At 43.8% G+C, this 16,246-nt stretch overlaps 1 protein-coding gene across 3 annotated transcripts in view; it reads left to right on the top strand.

The window, feature by feature from the left end:
- The window catches only part of KCNQ3 (potassium voltage-gated channel subfamily Q member 3), a 358,397-nt gene extending 343,091 nt beyond the window's left edge, over positions 1-15,306 (top strand). For 2 of the 3 annotated variants that reach the window (XM_005564091.5, XM_073999469.1), the window contains 5 exons: positions 899-1,001; positions 3,095-3,226; positions 6,495-6,593; positions 8,922-9,006; positions 11,279-15,306. In XM_005564091.5, coding sequence (XP_005564148.1) covers positions 899-1,001; positions 3,095-3,226; positions 6,495-6,593; positions 8,922-9,006; positions 11,279-12,013 — 1,154 coding nt within the window. In that variant the 3' untranslated portion in view covers positions 12,014-15,306. The remainder of the gene's footprint in view (positions 1-898; positions 1,002-3,094; positions 3,227-6,494; positions 6,594-8,921; positions 9,007-11,278) is intronic. The other variant, XR_012416643.1, reaches the window with a different exon arrangement.
- The last annotated feature ends 940 nt before the right edge of the window (positions 15,307-16,246 follow it).

Genomic DNA, 16,246 nt, shown 5'->3' with positions numbered 1-16,246 from the left:
CCCTCTCCCCACTTAAGAACCTTCGAGTCCACAAGGTAACTCTCTCCCTTCCCTCGCCAAGCCATCTTCTTGCTTCCCTTACTCCTCCTGTCCCTTGGGCGGAGGCATTGTGATGTATTCCCAGGGGTCTAGGGCTGGAGGCTCCCAAGTTAGGAGCCTGGAAGCCTGTCTCCTTAGTTTCTAAGGGTGTCCCCCACCCATCCCGCCCCGTGATTGAATTGTTATGGAAGTCAACTTGAAGGATGGGGTGGTGCCATGTGCCAAGCGATGTAGAGACCAGGGCATGGGAAGAGGTGGCAGAAAAGCGCCCTCTGGAGGCTGTAGGAGCCATGGCCTCATGTGCCTCTTTTACTTATGCGAAGGGAGGACAGGCAGAAAAGCCTGTGTCCTCAGTGTCTGAGCCCACCCAGGCCCTCAGTCCTCATTGCATCATTCAGTTCTCTCCAAGACCTCTGAGGTGTGTGTGGCTCAGAAAGTGACCTCCCCAAGGTCACCAGGATAGAGACTGACAGAGCAAAAGCCCCAGCTGAGGCCTGTCTGGCTCCAAGGCCTGCACAGTGTGTGTCCTTTGCTGGCTTCTGTGTCCCTCGCTGGCTTCTGGCTCTGGGGGCCACTCTGGCACTGCAGAGCTCACTTCTCCTCCCTGCTAGCCTTGTCCTCCACCACCAGTCATGAGCTGCACACACTTCTGGCTTGGACTTCTAGATAATAGAATGAGGGTGCCAAGAAAGGCTGAGCAGCATCACAGCTTGAGAGTACTGTGGGGTCTCACAACGTGGAAACAAAGACTCTGGGGATCGACACATCCAGAGGCGTGGAAGGCTTTGACCAAACAATGGGGTCCCCAAGCCTTTTCCCGGGCTGTGGCCTGCCGTTGATATGCGTGTCTTCCTCCCAGATGCCGGGACAGGCGACCCCACAGCAGAAGACAGGGGCTATGGGAATGACTTCCCCATTGAAGACATGATCCCTACCCTGAAGGCCGCCATCCGAGCCGTCAGGTAATGCCCCCTCAGCCCCACCGGTGCCCGTGTGCCTCCCCAGCTCCAGCTCAACTCCTACAGGATGGGGCTTATAAAATTCTCTTGCACTTTGGGAAGGGGGAAAATAAGCCCCTCCACTAACCCTGACTCAGGTCCCAGAAGTAAGTAAGTACTGTATGCTGCCCCAGGAAAAATGATCCGGACATGAGCGAATCATGTTGGGTGACTCTTGGGTGCCTGCCTTGTTATACACACGCCCCACAGCCCTCCCGACAGTATTTCCACTTCCTCTGTTCTGCTCTGGCGGTAACCACCATGTATTTTAAAGGGCGTCAGGGTGGAGGGTTTTCTTCCTGTAGAGGCTTCTTGCTCAAAATGTTTTTTCTTCTGCTTAACTTCATCCATATAGTTCTTTTTAATTAGTTCGCATTTTTAACAAGATAATAAATTATAGTTTTTTTGTCTGTATCAGCAGAGACCATGATCCATTCTAGCTATTTCTGTTTTGCTTTAAAATTCTGCAAGAAAATGAAAAAAGCATGCTACTACTTAAACTTTATCAGCATGTAAGCACCTCATAAAGGTAGCAGTGAATTCTAGAAACTAAGGTGACTTCTCCAACTCATCATGGTCTTTTCAGCAAGATTCTCATTCCAATAGCTAGGGAAGCACAGTCGTGTTACAATGTGTAGACCTCAGCAAAGCCTTGGACGTGGATTTTCCTGACACCTTTATGTAGGATATGACAGAAATGTGGTTGTATGAAAACACAGCTATCTAGATTCCTCACTGGCTGAAAGCCTTTATTCAGAGAAAGCCAGTTAATGAACCTGTGTTGACCTGGAGGGCGATCTCTGCTGGGACACTGCATAGTCTGGTCTGTGCCCTCTTCTGCTCTTCTTTTAGCATTTTCACTGATGCCTTCATTCAGAGGTCATCAGACTTTTCTGGAAAGGGTCAGATAGTAAATGTTTTAGGCTTCATGGTCCATAGGTCTCTGCTACGAGTGTTCAGCTCTGTCATTGTAGCACAAAAGCAGCCATAGACAGTGCATAAAGAAGTGGGTGTGGCTGAGTTCCAGTCAAACCTTACTATCAAAATCAGGCAGTGAGCCAGAGTTGACCTGTGAGCCTTAGTTTATAGATTCTCACCTGTATGGAACGATGTAAAGAGAAGGCTTATAAAATGGCACAAAGATGGGAAGGATGGCAAGCAAATTAGGTAGTACCATAATCAATATACCATAAATAATGTTTAGAGGCTAAAGCCATGAGCTATGGCAAACAAAATGAACTTTGAATGCACCGTTAAAATGACTTGCACAAGCACCAGATAGAAGGGCCTGGGAAGGGCTGTGACCTCCTGACACTGACCTGTGATTAGGGGTTTGAATAAACTCTGTGATCAGCAGGAGTTAACTTCACGATGTGGCTCCCAAGGAACACTACCCATCAGGGGTGACTTGATTGCTTTCCAGGGAGGAACCAATAAAGGATGGACGTGAGGCTTTGATTTCATCTACCAGTTCTGGGCGCCCCACTTTATAAGGAACCTGAAAAAACTCAGGGAACAGAAACCAGCTTTTCTTTTCTAGGAGCTCCCAAGCAAAATAATTCAAGAGGCTCTTGAGGATGAGATACATCAGCTGTGCTCAAATAGAAAGCAGTGTGACAGTGATTCAGAGCACCAGCCTCGTCAGCACCCCATCTGGGTTTGAGGACCAGCTCAGCCCTCATCAGCTGTATGGCCCTGGGATGATGCTGAAGCTCTGAATCACAATCACATCTCCTATAAATGGATCTGTTATCAGGATTGTTCATAAAGCATTAAGCTCATGGTCTGGCATACAATGAATGCTCAATAAATGTTAGCTCTTATTAATACCATGATTTGCTTATTCTTCAAATAATTGAAGGGAATAATCCTGATGGAGATGTACTAACTCTGTGTGTTCCAAGGGGTAGAATCAGAACCAAACATTGGAAGTTCTTCCAGCAAGCTGTTTTCTCTTTGGTTCTTTTCTCTCCCTGCCTTGGATTTTGCTAGCCTTGTGGTATAGCTCCCTGCACTCTCCACCCGTGACGCACAAATGCCTCTACTTTGCCTTGCAGAATTCTACAATTCCGTCTCTATAAAAAAAAATTCAAGGAGACTTTGAGGCCTTACGACGTGAAGGATGTGATTGAGCAGTATTCTGCCGGGCATCTCGACATGCTTTCCAGGATAAAGTACCTTCAGACGAGGTGAGACAGTCACATCTGGAGGGACTGCGCTCCCCTCAAAGCCATATGACCCTTAGAGTTTAAGGTGAAAGGTATTCAGAAATAATTCAAAATGCAGGGAGAGATTTTAAGAAGAAAAATATCCACGAAGCCTTGTGGATGTCCAGGCCAACAAAGCACCAGATTGGACAGACTGTGAAAAAGCTGTATGACATTGCCATGGCCAAGGTCAGCACCCTGATCAGGCCTGTCAGAGAGGAGAAGACACACGTTTAAATGGCTTCTGACTGTGATGTTTTCGGTGTTGCCAACAAAACGGGATCATCTAAACCGAATTCGGCTGCCTAATTCTAAATATAATTCTTCACCATGTTAAAAAATGTTCATCGGGTATTACTTACAATAGTGAAAACTAAGGAAACAGCATCAATGCCCAACTAATAATTGCCATCATTTTTATGGAACTCCTCAGTATTCCACCTGCATGTTTATACTCCCTTATGAAAACACAAGGCATTGCATTAGAGTGCCATTTTTCCAATGTGGAAACTGAAGCTGATAGGACAGAGGACCTATCCAGCTAGCAGGGAGCAGAGCTGGGAATCAAACTAGCTCCAGCTGATTAGAAAGTCTCTATTCTAACGCACCATATTTCCTTAATTATAAAACAATGGGTAAGGAGAGAATGGTACCTGCTCTCATTAAAATGTTATGCAGCCATTGGTTGGGTGCAGTGGCTCATGCCTATAATCCCAGCACTTTGGGAGGCCGAGGCAGGTGAATCCGTTGAAGTCAAGAGTTCCAGACCATTCTGACCAACATGGGGAAACCCCCTCTCTACTAAAAATACAAAAAGAATCCAGGCGTGGTGGAGCATGCCTGTAATCTCAGCTACTCGGGAGGCTGAGGCAGAAGAATCGCTTGAACCTGGGAGGCGGAGGTTGCAGTGAGCCAAGATTGCGCCACTGCACTCCAGCCTGGGCGACAGAGTGAGACTGCATCTCAAAAAAAAAAAAAGTTATGCAACCATAAAATAATATTTAGAAAAAGTATATAATGAGATTTTTTAATTATTTGATTTGTGGATATATATGCATGATATAATTACCAGTAATACATGCAGACATGTGTGTACACATATGCATATGTATATATTTATAGCTGCATATGTATGTTTATATATCATATATAATATGTCACAGAATAAATAGACTCTGCCTAGACCTTGTGATGATGTTTACTAATATATAGGTATGATTCTAAACACATGCACACATATGCTTATTCAGAAATACACAGGACATGCACACACTTTCCCATATTGCGGCCTGGAGAAAAGGAGTAGGACTTCCCCTGAGAGATTGCAGTAGCTGTACTGAGATGATGACTCCATATGTGACTTTTTTTTTTTTACTTTTAAAATGTATCAAATCTTTAATAAGTTGTAAAACTGCACATTTTTTAAAAACGGGCAGTTGTGATGTCAAGAGTCATGGAATAACAGTCAGGAAACCAAACTCCTATTGCAGTTCACTCTGACTGTGTGATATTTCCAACGGACACATATCCTCTCTGGGCCTCAGCTTCCCTGTCCAAGTGATGTTGTCCCACTGGAATGTCCTGCTAGAGAACAGGAACGTCACACCGACTGGGTTGGAAGTTAATGATGCTGTCACGTTGGAGGTGTGCTTCTCCATGGCCTTTTTTTTTTTTTTTTTTTTGAGACAGAGTCTCACTCTGTCACCCAGGCTGGAGTGCAGTGGCACGATCTCAGCTCACTCCAACCTCTGTCTCCCGGGTTCAAGAGATTCTCCTGACTCAGCTTCCTGAGTAGCTGGGACTAGAGGCACATGGCACCACACCCCCTGATTTTTTATTTTTAGTAGATAGGGGGTTTCACCGTGCTGGCCAGGCTGGGCTTCCTAGCATAGTGGCAGGCACAGAGTCAGTGCTCACTACCTGCTGAATGAATAGATGTGTGAACAAATTCTGAGCCTAACATGCTGTTATTTATGCAACTATGGCTCTCTGAGAGACAAGGATGAAGCATGATGTCTAAGGCATGCCACACTCCAAAACTACCAGTCAATTTAAATAAGCATAGAGTGGACTATGACAGTGTCATCGTTTTTGCTACTTATTAAGCAAATGTGTTTCTAGTGTTTGTGGCTGGAGGGTGAACATCTGGATCTCTGATTGCATATCTCCAGTCGTGCTGACCTTACGGGGCAAGAGAGAAAGGAAGTGCCATCAGTGGAGAAGCAGCTGGGTTTCCAGGGAGGAGACAGAAGGAGCCATGGCTATTTCAGGGTTCACGGTCTTAATGGTCCTGGACCTGTGATAAGCCTTCAAGCCTGCTTTCCCTCCAGCCCTTGTCCCAACCGACAGCGTGATAGGCAACATTTCTTTCCTATTGGTCCAGGCATAGAGAAGGAACCGATGACTCGCAGAATACTATGCAGCCATTAAAAAAGAACAAAATCCTATCTTTTGCAGGAACATGGTTGGAGCTGGAGGCTATTATCCTTAGCAAACTAATGCAGGAACAGAAAACCATATACTGCATGTTCTCACTGATAGGTGGTAGCTAAATGATAAGAACTTATGAACACAAAGAAGGAAACAACAGATGCTGGGGTCTTCTTGAGGGGGTAGGGTGGTAGGAGGGAGAGGAGCAGAAAAGACAATCCCCATGACACATGTTTACCTACGTAACAAACCTTTACCTGTACCCCCAAACCTAAAATAGAAGGTTTTTAAAAAGGAGCTGGTGCCTCATGCAGAAATAGAAGCAGAAGTGGAAGCTGGTGTTGGATCTATCTTTCTACTGGCCAGAGATGCCCACAGAGCAGCAGTGATGTGTGCAGCTGAATATGTAGCCTAGGCTTTGTCTGTAAAACTCCCTAACTAGATGTTTTTGGAAGGGATAAAAGAACTGGAAGACAAGACAGGTTTGCAGCCCACCTATGACATTTCTTATAAAAAAAAAATATAACAAGATGCAGCCCTCACCTCTCTCAGCGGTTTGTCTGCCTCCCTCTCCCCTGGGATAGAAAGATCCTTTCAGTATCACCAGATCAAAAACAAGAAGAAGAATATACCGAAGTTATAGGTTCTCTCTGACTCTTTCTTTCTCTCTGTGGCTAGTATGCACTCTCTCTTCCTCTCCTCTTCTCTTCTCTTATGTATTCCAAACCCATATCTCATTCCAGAGAGAATAGAATGATTTGGTTTACTGTCAAAACAAAGCTCTGTGTAATTTAATCCCCGCTCTGTTTGTTTCTTTCAGAATAGATATGATTTTCACTCCTGGACCTCCCTCCACGCCAAAACACAAGAAGTCTCAGAAAGGGTCAGCGTTCACCTTCCCATCCCAGCAGTCTCCCAGGTGGGGCCAGTGGACATGGACTGATGGGCCAGGGGTGCAAAGTTTGTAGAGCATCCCCACCCCCAAACCTCAGCTGGGGTCCTTTCTGTAGGTGCAGTTGTCACTCTCCTAAGTAAAATGAAGAAAGAGTTTGAAGCTTGTTTCAGTTGGTGGCCATTTGAAAGGTTTCTGTACAAAAATCTTCTCACTCCTCTTCCCAGACCATGTGGGTGATATTTCTTCCTACGACTTTTGAAAATGAAAATAGCCCCACCAGTTTCCCTGTTATAAAACAAGAGGAGACTCATGAACTTTATTGAAACAGGAAGAGAACTTCGCATTAGCAGAACCCACAGCATTCTCCATCCTGCATAATTATCTTTGAGTTGATCGATACCCCTCCCAGGACAAAGCCAGAGAAGTCACTCAGATATCAGCCCCCTGACAACATTGAGAGCCTTGTCCCTTAACAGAGCAGCTCTCCTCCTTCCAAAGCTTTAAAATTTTGAATAAGATTTTCTTTAGAAAATCCACTGCCTAAATTTATTTCTCTTTATTCCCAAACGTCTTCAAGTGAGGGAGTTAGGCTTAAGAAATATTATGAACCTTCCACTTATGAAAGAACCAAGAGGCCGGGCGTGGTGGCTTGCACCTGTAATCCCAGAACTTTGGGAGGCCAAGGCAGGTGAATCTCGAGGCCAGGAGATCGAGACCAGCCTGGCCAACATAGTGAAACCCGTCTCTACTAAAACTACAAAAATTAGCTGGGTGTGGTGGCACGTGCCTGTAATCTCAGCTACTCAGGAAGCTGAGGGAGGAGAATCGCTTGAACCAGGGAGTCGGAGGTTGCAGTGAGCTGAGATCACACCACTGCACTCCAGACTGGTGACACAGTGAGACTCTGTCTCAAAAAAAAAAAAAAAAAGAATCAAGAGCATCAACATGATGATAGAAAGCATTTAATATTTAACCTCAGCCCTGGGGATAGAATAGGGAGTGATGGGACTGTGGGCACCTGGAGGACACATGCCCCATCTAAAGGAGGTAGGAATGAAGGCCCTCCATTCTTAAAGGAATGAGGGTCCTACCTCCTTTTAGGAATGAGGGCCCTACCTTCTTTTAGGAATGCGGGTCCTCTGTTTCCAGAAAACAGAATATCCAGCTTTTACGTGAAATTCTCAATTTTTGAGATGGTTTACGTGTGTGTGTGTGTGTGTGTTTTGTTTGTTTGGTTTGTTTTTGTGAGACTCTGTCGCCCAGGCTGGAGTGCAATGGCGGGATCTCTGCTCATTGCAAGCTCCGCCTCCCAGGTTCATGCCATTCTCCTGCCTCAGCCTCCCGAGTAGTTGGGACTACGGGTGCCTGCCACCACACCCGGCTAATTTTTTGTATTTTTTAGTAGAGACAGGATTTCACTGTGTTAACCAGGATGGTCTCGATCTCCTGACCTCGTGATCCGCCCACCTCGGCCTCCCAAAGTGCTGGGATTACAGGCATGAGCCACCGCGCCCAGCCAGCTTACATGTTTTAGAACCCCGTGCAGGCCAAAGAAAACACTAGCCAGCTGGATTTAGCACAGGGGCCACCAGTTTTTGACATCTTTTTAAAATTTAAGGCTGCTCAGCCAAAGACTATCCTACTAAGCAGGATTTAGTAACCTATGAGAGAGATAAATCAACTATTGAGAAAGTGCCTAGCATAAATTGGTTTCTAGCAAATAGCTAGACTCCCTGAAAGTTCTGATCTGCAAAAAACATAAAAATGTAGAAACTAACCAGAATTTAATCAGATACTGTGGATAACCAAAAATCAAATTCAGCACATATTTCAATTCCATTCCTCGCCAGTGTCATCTTTTGCATCATGTTCAAGATTTGAGATTTTTCATTCTTATTAAAATTGGCCAGATGAAATATTTATACTCACTGTAAGTAATTTCAGGCATTAGATGACTCCATCTCCACCTGCACACACACAGTCAGAGTGAAAGTCTCAGATCTCAAATCTAAGACTGAAAGGCTAAGGAATTTAATTTAAAGGAACTAGATACTCTAGGTACTGTTAGGTGCTTTATCATCTTTAACACAAAGCAAAGCCTCCTTAATATCAGCTTGATATTTAGCTTCAAATTTTCCTACAGCAGAGGTAAACATGAGATACCAGTGTTGAATGCAGAAAAACTCTGACTTTCCGACTCACATATGCCTCCAGAGTTGAATGGTGCTCTTATGCCACACAAGTGTGAGGGTGGGAGCAATGGCTCTGTTGGCCATGGGCTGCCTAGCCAAAATGACGTTGCATAGCAAAAATAGGTATAATGATCTTACAGAAGTGTTCGCTTCTTCTTAGGAATGAACCATATGTAGCCAGACCATCCACATCAGAAATTGAAGACCAAAGCATGATGGGGAAGTTTGTAAAAGTTGAAAGACAGGTGAGTGTTTTCTTCATCTCACCAAAAACCAGATCTGTAAAATTTATTTTCAAATACCCTTTCTTTCCTTCCTTCCTTCCTTCCTTCCTTCCTTCCTTCCTTCCTTCCTTCCTTCCTTCCTTCCTTCCTTCCTTCCTTCCTTCCTTCCTTCTTTCTTTCTTTCTTTTTCTTTCTTTCTCTCTCTTTTTTTTTTTAATGAAGTTTCACTCTGTTGCCCAGGCTGGAGTGCAATGGCACGATCTTGACTCACTGCAACCTCTGTCTCCCGGGTTCAAGCGATTCTCCTGCCTCAGCCTGCTGAGGAGTTGAGATTACAGGTGCCCGCCACCATGCCCCGCTAATTTTTGTTATTTTTAGTAGAGATGGGGTTTCGCCATGTTGGCCAGGCTGGTCTTAAACTCCTGACCTCAGGTAATCTGCCCGCCTCGGCCTCCCAAAGTGCTGGGATTACAGGTATGAGCCACTGTGCCCGGTCTCCACCATTGTTTTCCAAAGGGAAATAAGACACTTGAGTAGTACTACCTACCATTCAAAAAAGATGTGGAAATTAAATCATTGATTCAGCATTTACTGAGTGATCGCATGCAAGTTAATTAATTGTTCTGAGCCTCAGTTTTCCTCATCTGTAGTATGGGGATTATAATACCCTATTAGGTTGCTGTGAGGATTGAGTTGATACATGAAAATTACCCATAATATTAGCGGGCACACAGTGAACACTTGATGATAGCTACAGTTATCATGCATTTCATGGTGACCCCTTAGGAAATGTTAGTGACCTGCCCCTGCATGTTGTGTGTCCCCCTTTTCTCAATGTCCGGGCCAGTGGTGGTCTGTTTGAAGAGGCCAGGAGGAGGGCAGGCTACAGGTGAGATCCGTTCAAGGTGGAACGAGAAAACCGGTCACTCACAGCACCATGCAGCTCACTCTTGCTTTCATAGCAAAGAGCTCATAATCTAGCATCATCTGCCTAACTCTACATTAGATAAATGGTACTGCCAGTTTTTCAAGGATGAGATTAATCCTTTTGTTTTATTCAAAATCCTAAATGGGACCCGTGCAGGAGAGGTAGGAGCAAATCTGAATTATTCCTTTTTGTTAAGTCAATAATTTTGTTTTCATTTAAAAATTTATAATTTCCGCTGTACATGATTTCTCTGTGTCTCTGTTCTCTTGCCTGTGAAATAGAGATAATAATAGTATCCATCTTGGAGGACTGTCGTAAAATTCACGTGAGTCAATAAAGCGCATAAGACAGAGTCAAATCGTAACTTTTCTAAAAGGGTCAGTTATTCTTGAGACTCAGATGCCATCCTAGCATCTGCCGATCACGGTGCTCGTATCCTTACCTGTAAAATGGGATGACACACCTGACGACAGCGTTTCCTGGTGAGTCGTGAATTGTCAAAGCAAGAACATCACACATCTATGCACATACACTCATGTATAGTCATTCACAATTTAGGCAGGCAAGAGCAAGCCGCTGGGTAGGGTCTTCAGTTCTGAGACGCTCAGTTCTTACTAACCACTGCCCTTGTATTTTTACAGCTTAAATCACCATGTAGGAGAAACATAGACTAACAATCCACATGCTTCTGTCTAAGGAAATGTTCATAAATTGAGAACTCTTGCTCCTTGACCCAGGCAACGTTAGGAAGGCCACTTCCTCCTCTAAGGGACACAGCAGGCCTGTAACACTTCAAAGCATCTCTCTGCTTTCCACCTTTGCTTCCTAGAAAGCCCTTGCCTAGGTTTTCTCTAGATTAGCACTAATACATGGTATGCAAGGCTTGCAAGTAGGAGGCACAAAATAAATTATTAGCTGCTCTTCTTATTAAGAGTTGCAAGAATTCTGTTCCCTTCTGAAAAGTAAATACAGTATTAGAATATTTCCTCCCGGCCAGGCACAGTGGCTCATGCCTGTAATCCCAGCACTTTGGGAGCCCGAGGCGGGTGGATCACAAGGTCAGTTCAAGACCAGCCTAGCCAAGATGGTGAAACCCCATCTCTACCAATAATACAATAATTAGCCTGGCATGGTGGCAGGCGCCTGTAATCCCAGCTTCTTGGGAGGCTGAGGCAGAAAATTGCGTGAACCCAGGATATGGAGGTTGCAGTGAGCCAAGATTGCGCCGCTGCACTCCAGCCTGGGCAACAGACTGAGACTCCACCTTAAAAAAAAAAAAAAAAAAAAGAATATTTCCTCCCAACCAACAGCAATGATCCCCACCCTCAGAGAAAGTGGTAACTCACAGATCCTTTGATTTTCCAGGTTCAGGACATGGGGAAGAAGCTGGACTTCCTCGTGGATATGCACATGCAACATATGGAACGGTTGCAGGTGCAGGTCACGGAGTATTACCCAACCAAGGGCACTTCCTCGCCAGCTGAGGCAGAGAAGAAAGAGGACAACAGGTATTCTGATTTGAAAACCATCATCTGCAACTATTCTGAGACAGGCCCCCCGGAACCGCCCTACAGCTTCCACCAGGTGCCCATTGACAAAGTCAGCCCCTATGGGTTTTTTGCACATGACCCTGTGAACCTGCCCCGAGGGGGACCCAGTACTGGAAAGGTTCAGGCAGCTCCTCCTTCCTCGGCAACAACGTATGCAGAGAGGCCCACGGTTCTTCCTATCCTGACTCTTCTCGACTCCCGAGTGAGCTGCCACTCCCAGGCTGACCTGCAGGGCCCCTATTCTGACCGAATCTCCCCCCAGCAGAGACGTAGCATCACGCGGGACAGCGACACACCTCTGTCCCTGATGTCGGTCAACCACGAGGAGCTGGAGAGGTCTCCAAGTGGCTTCAGCATCTCCCAGGACAGAGATGATTATGTGTTTGGCCCCAATGGGGGGTCGAGCTGGATGAGGGAGAAGCGGTACCTCGCCGAGGGTGAGACGGACACAGACACGGACCCCTTCACGCCCAGCGGATCCATGCCTCTGTCGTCCACAGGGGATGGGATTTCTGATTCAGTGTGGACCCCTTCCAACAAGCCCATTTGAAAGAGGTCACTGGCTGACCCCACTTGTAATGTAGACAGACTTTGTATAGTTCACTTACTCTCACACCCAGCGCTTACCGGCGGGGACACCAATGGCTGCATCAAATGCATGCGTGTGTGTGGTGGCCCCACCCAGGCAGGGGCTTCCCACAGCCTCTTCCTCCCCATGTCACCACAACAAAGTGCTTCCTTTTCAGCATGGTTTGCATGACCTTACACTATATAAATGGTTCCGCTAATCTCTTCTAGGATACACATTTATCTGCTGTTCTTAACTTTTAATCACGATTGAACCGGTACAGGGAGAAATTACTGATGAGCCATGCTATTTGTCTGTTTGGTTGGCTGGTTTGGGTTTTGGTTTGGTAAGCAGAGAAAGTAGTTTAAGTTATTTCTAGGATCACTGCCCTCTTGTGTAAAACACTCCAGCAATCAGCTGTTTTTGAAAGCAGAAAATAATTTTCTCAACAAAACCGTGTGGCGTATCAGTGGGGCTGCCTACTGAGCTAACATTAGGAAAGGAATGAGATAGTCATTGTGTCTCTAAAACAAAGAATTTAAACAAATATTGAAGAGAAAAGTGGCAAAACCTTTTTAAAGCTCTCAAAAAGACCTCACTTGGTCTGATGTTATTTAGTATCATGCGTCAGTTTCCTTATCTGTAAAAAGTGGTGGTAATCCCAAGAGTAGCATTTCTGATGAGTTACGAATTAGCAGGGAGAAACACACACACACACAGTTAAAACAGTTTCCAATTTATGTAGCCGAGGACAATGGAATTTATCAGAAGTGAAGTGCCCTTCTGGGCAGGAGCTAAGTTCAGTGCCTTTAAAATGAAGTTTCAACTCCCATTTCTTCCTATGATACTGAAGTACAAAATATCCATCTAAAATAGAAATTAAAGTCTAGAAGGCACACAGAAATTATCTAGTCCATTTTATAAATGAAGACTCTTAGGCTGAGGTAAAGTGACACACCCAGATTCACTCAGTTGTCCCATAGAGAACCAGGACTCAGAAGTCAGGTCTGCTCACTCTCTCCCTGCTCTTATTTCCCCTCACCACACCACTCTTCCATTTATATAATGCATCCTAGAGATTGTGTCAAGATATATGACTTTGTGTCGTGTGGAAAGCACTCAGTTTATCCAGCAGGAGGGGGATTCCCACTTTTATTGCTAAACATGCTTGCTTGATGCATTGCATTTTAGATCTAGAAAAAAAATAATACAAGCAAGCTACATTTACTGATGTGCAACCAGGCAACATTTCCAGTACCATCCAATTTTACTTTTCCAAATGTATGGAACCAACCCAGATTTTTAAAATGAAAGTACTAAAACCACATGTAATCACAAGACAAGCTAAAATGTAAGCAGACAGCCTGGGAAGCGCTGTCCTACTCTACAGGTGTGATATTAAGCACAAGCCATCCTCTGGCCTCTTATGAGATGTTGTTATGCTCTGAAAAACTTTGATGGAAAAGGTTTCTGTTAGGCTTAGAATGAATTAGCTAAATGACCACACCACAGTATTATTGTATCAGTCTTCTCACACACCTAGACACTGGTTGTGGATAGTTGCCATGGTGACAATCAAGATAATTCAGATGACCTAAACAAATGTCTGTTTGCAGCTGACACTGCTATTCTCCCTCACAGTCTTGTCAAGAGCCACAGTAGCTATGGCAGACATTTGGTTGATGGTTTCATCATTTCCTAATACAAGAGTCCGGCACTATGTTGGAGAGAGGAGTCCCTTCCTCAGAGATAGGTTCCTTTCAACTCACATGTCGACAGGTACTGTACAAAAAGCTCAGAATACAGTAGTGATTAGAGCTTGACCCCTGACTTTAGGAACTTACAGCCAAAGCCCTAAGTCCCAGGACAAGGGCAGACATTGTGAGTGGCAGAAGGCTGTTTTTCATTGAGAACCCCACACATCGATGGGTGTAGACCTTGAAGTCTGAGATAGAAAATACACCAGAATTCTCAATGCATCAGACATGAAGCCTGTCCCCTATGGGTTTCCATTTGACGTGCTGGCAATCTGAAGGACAAAGGGCATGGGTGATTTGGGCCTTTCCCCCACTCCTTCAATATGCCTGAAAGTGCCACTGGGGATTACAACCTAAGAAACCCTATGCCCCTTCCTGAGGGCGTGATTGTTGAATCCTGATCTTCCTGGAATCTTTCACTTGAGATGATCACCTGCCTAACGTCCAACATGTTACTATGTACATAAAGTTCTTCTTTATGTACCCGAGTTACTGGAAACCAACAAAAAAGGAGAGTGAGTCACACTCCACATATGCACCAATTAATTTTTAACTTATTAATATTCTTGAAGAACTTGCTATCTTAAGTATTTTACGAATAGATGCACTTTCCAGCAACTCAATGGAGTTCTAGCTTAAAGTATTTACCATTGATCCAAAATTGGAGGAACTACCTTAGGTTCTTTTAATAACCTAGAAAGAATTGGAGCTTGTATTATTTCCTAAACATAAGACCAGGAGAGCAGAGATTGGGTTTGTACTGATCAGTAGTAGGGAAGTATTGATAGTCTAACATCTAGTAAGTTGTCTTTATCAATATAGACATAGACAAAATACGTGTTTTATGAATGAATAAATAATAAGAACCTTAAGAACTGTATTTTCCCCATTTAAGAAAACGAAAAGGAAAAGAGAAAAATGATCTTCTGGAATAACTCTGCTTTGATATTCTCCTTTTGTTCCCCAAAAAATACATTCCAGAAAGGCAAACCAAACCTGCTCAAGTTGCCTATGCATCGACAATCTCAGCAACATGGCTCACAGTGAGCAAGCAGAAATTCAGGGTCTGGAATTGAATGTGAGTGATGGGAAGAAACTGTGTGTGCTTTCACAAAGATCCTTTTGTCAGACAAAGGAACAGCATGATGATCCAATGGAACTGGTTAATAACATGACCCAGGATTACATGACCACAGATATGCTAGTCGTTCTGAAACTTGCCCGAGAAATTGCAGTCATTTCAGCAGAACTCCATGAAATGTTAACAAAATAATTCCATCATCAAAACTAGGAATGATATGATCAGGTAAAATTATGATCTTATGTATGTATTTGGTCTTTTTGGGTCACAGTGGGACATGAAAAATTGTAAATGTCACGTTTTAGCAAGATCAAAATGAATGAGATAAATCAGCTTCACAAATGTTAGGTGAAACATGATCCTATTGGGCTGAGAAAAGTACTTGAGATCAAGTGAGTTTTGACTATCAAATATCAGCACAAAAGCAAATATCAAAAGTTTAAGGAAAAAAATTATTACAGGAAAAGAAAAACACATCAAATTGAGAAAGTGCTATTGAATAACTTTGTTTTTAGAACTGGGAGTTTAAGCTTATTAGACATGACACTGATATTACAAAGCCCTAGTTTTCACGAAAACATAACTAGATAACCCCAAGGTGTATAGGTTAAGATGAACTAATTAATCAACAATTATGCATCCTATGTCTATTTTGTGCAAGGTAATTCCTAGACACTAATTTGAAAGAATAATTTCCTGTAGAAAAACCTAATATAACCTGACCTACTCATAATTTGACAAAATCAGTCTCATAATTCCATGCTACTGTAATGGGAGTATAATAAAGAAAAAGTCATTTGTTTATTCATTTAACAAGATTTATTAAGCACCAATATATACCCAGAACTGTGCAGTGCACTGGAAATTCAGAGATAAGAAAACCACAGTTTCTGCCATCAAAATGCTAGTAATCTAGAGGTCTCAAGTATCAGAGGTCCCTTCAAACTACGTCTACCAGGAAAATAAAATACCTGATTTCATCCCTGCAAACAACTCTATACAGACAGAAAAGCTTCCTAGCTTGGAAACCATAGGAAATTGAACATGAAAATGAGAGCAAAGATTCTACATCAAAATGGCAATGATCCAATCGGCCCAATCAAGACTGAGTGGGTTGAATGGGGACTTCGAGTTCGGATTCAATGCTTTGAATTTCGTAGCTCCAGAGACGCTGTGCAAAAAAGGGGGATTCTAGGGAATCTGAGGAAGATTGTTGGAGAAACCAGCTTTCTTCTTCTCTCCTAAGCCCTACTAAGATTGAGATCAGGCAAGGAGCTGAGCTACTTTCATTTCATCATGTTGACCAAGAGAAGCTTATGATACAGACTATGACACAGCACCTATTTCAAGAGAAAGATGTTACTCTACTTGTGGGAA

The sequence above is a fragment of the Macaca fascicularis genome, chromosome 8 (assembly GCF_037993035.2).
Source record: "Macaca fascicularis isolate 582-1 chromosome 8, T2T-MFA8v1.1".
Taxonomy (NCBI): Eukaryota; Metazoa; Chordata; class Mammalia; order Primates; family Cercopithecidae; genus Macaca; species Macaca fascicularis.
This window is presented reverse-complemented; position numbering and strand designations above follow the sequence as displayed.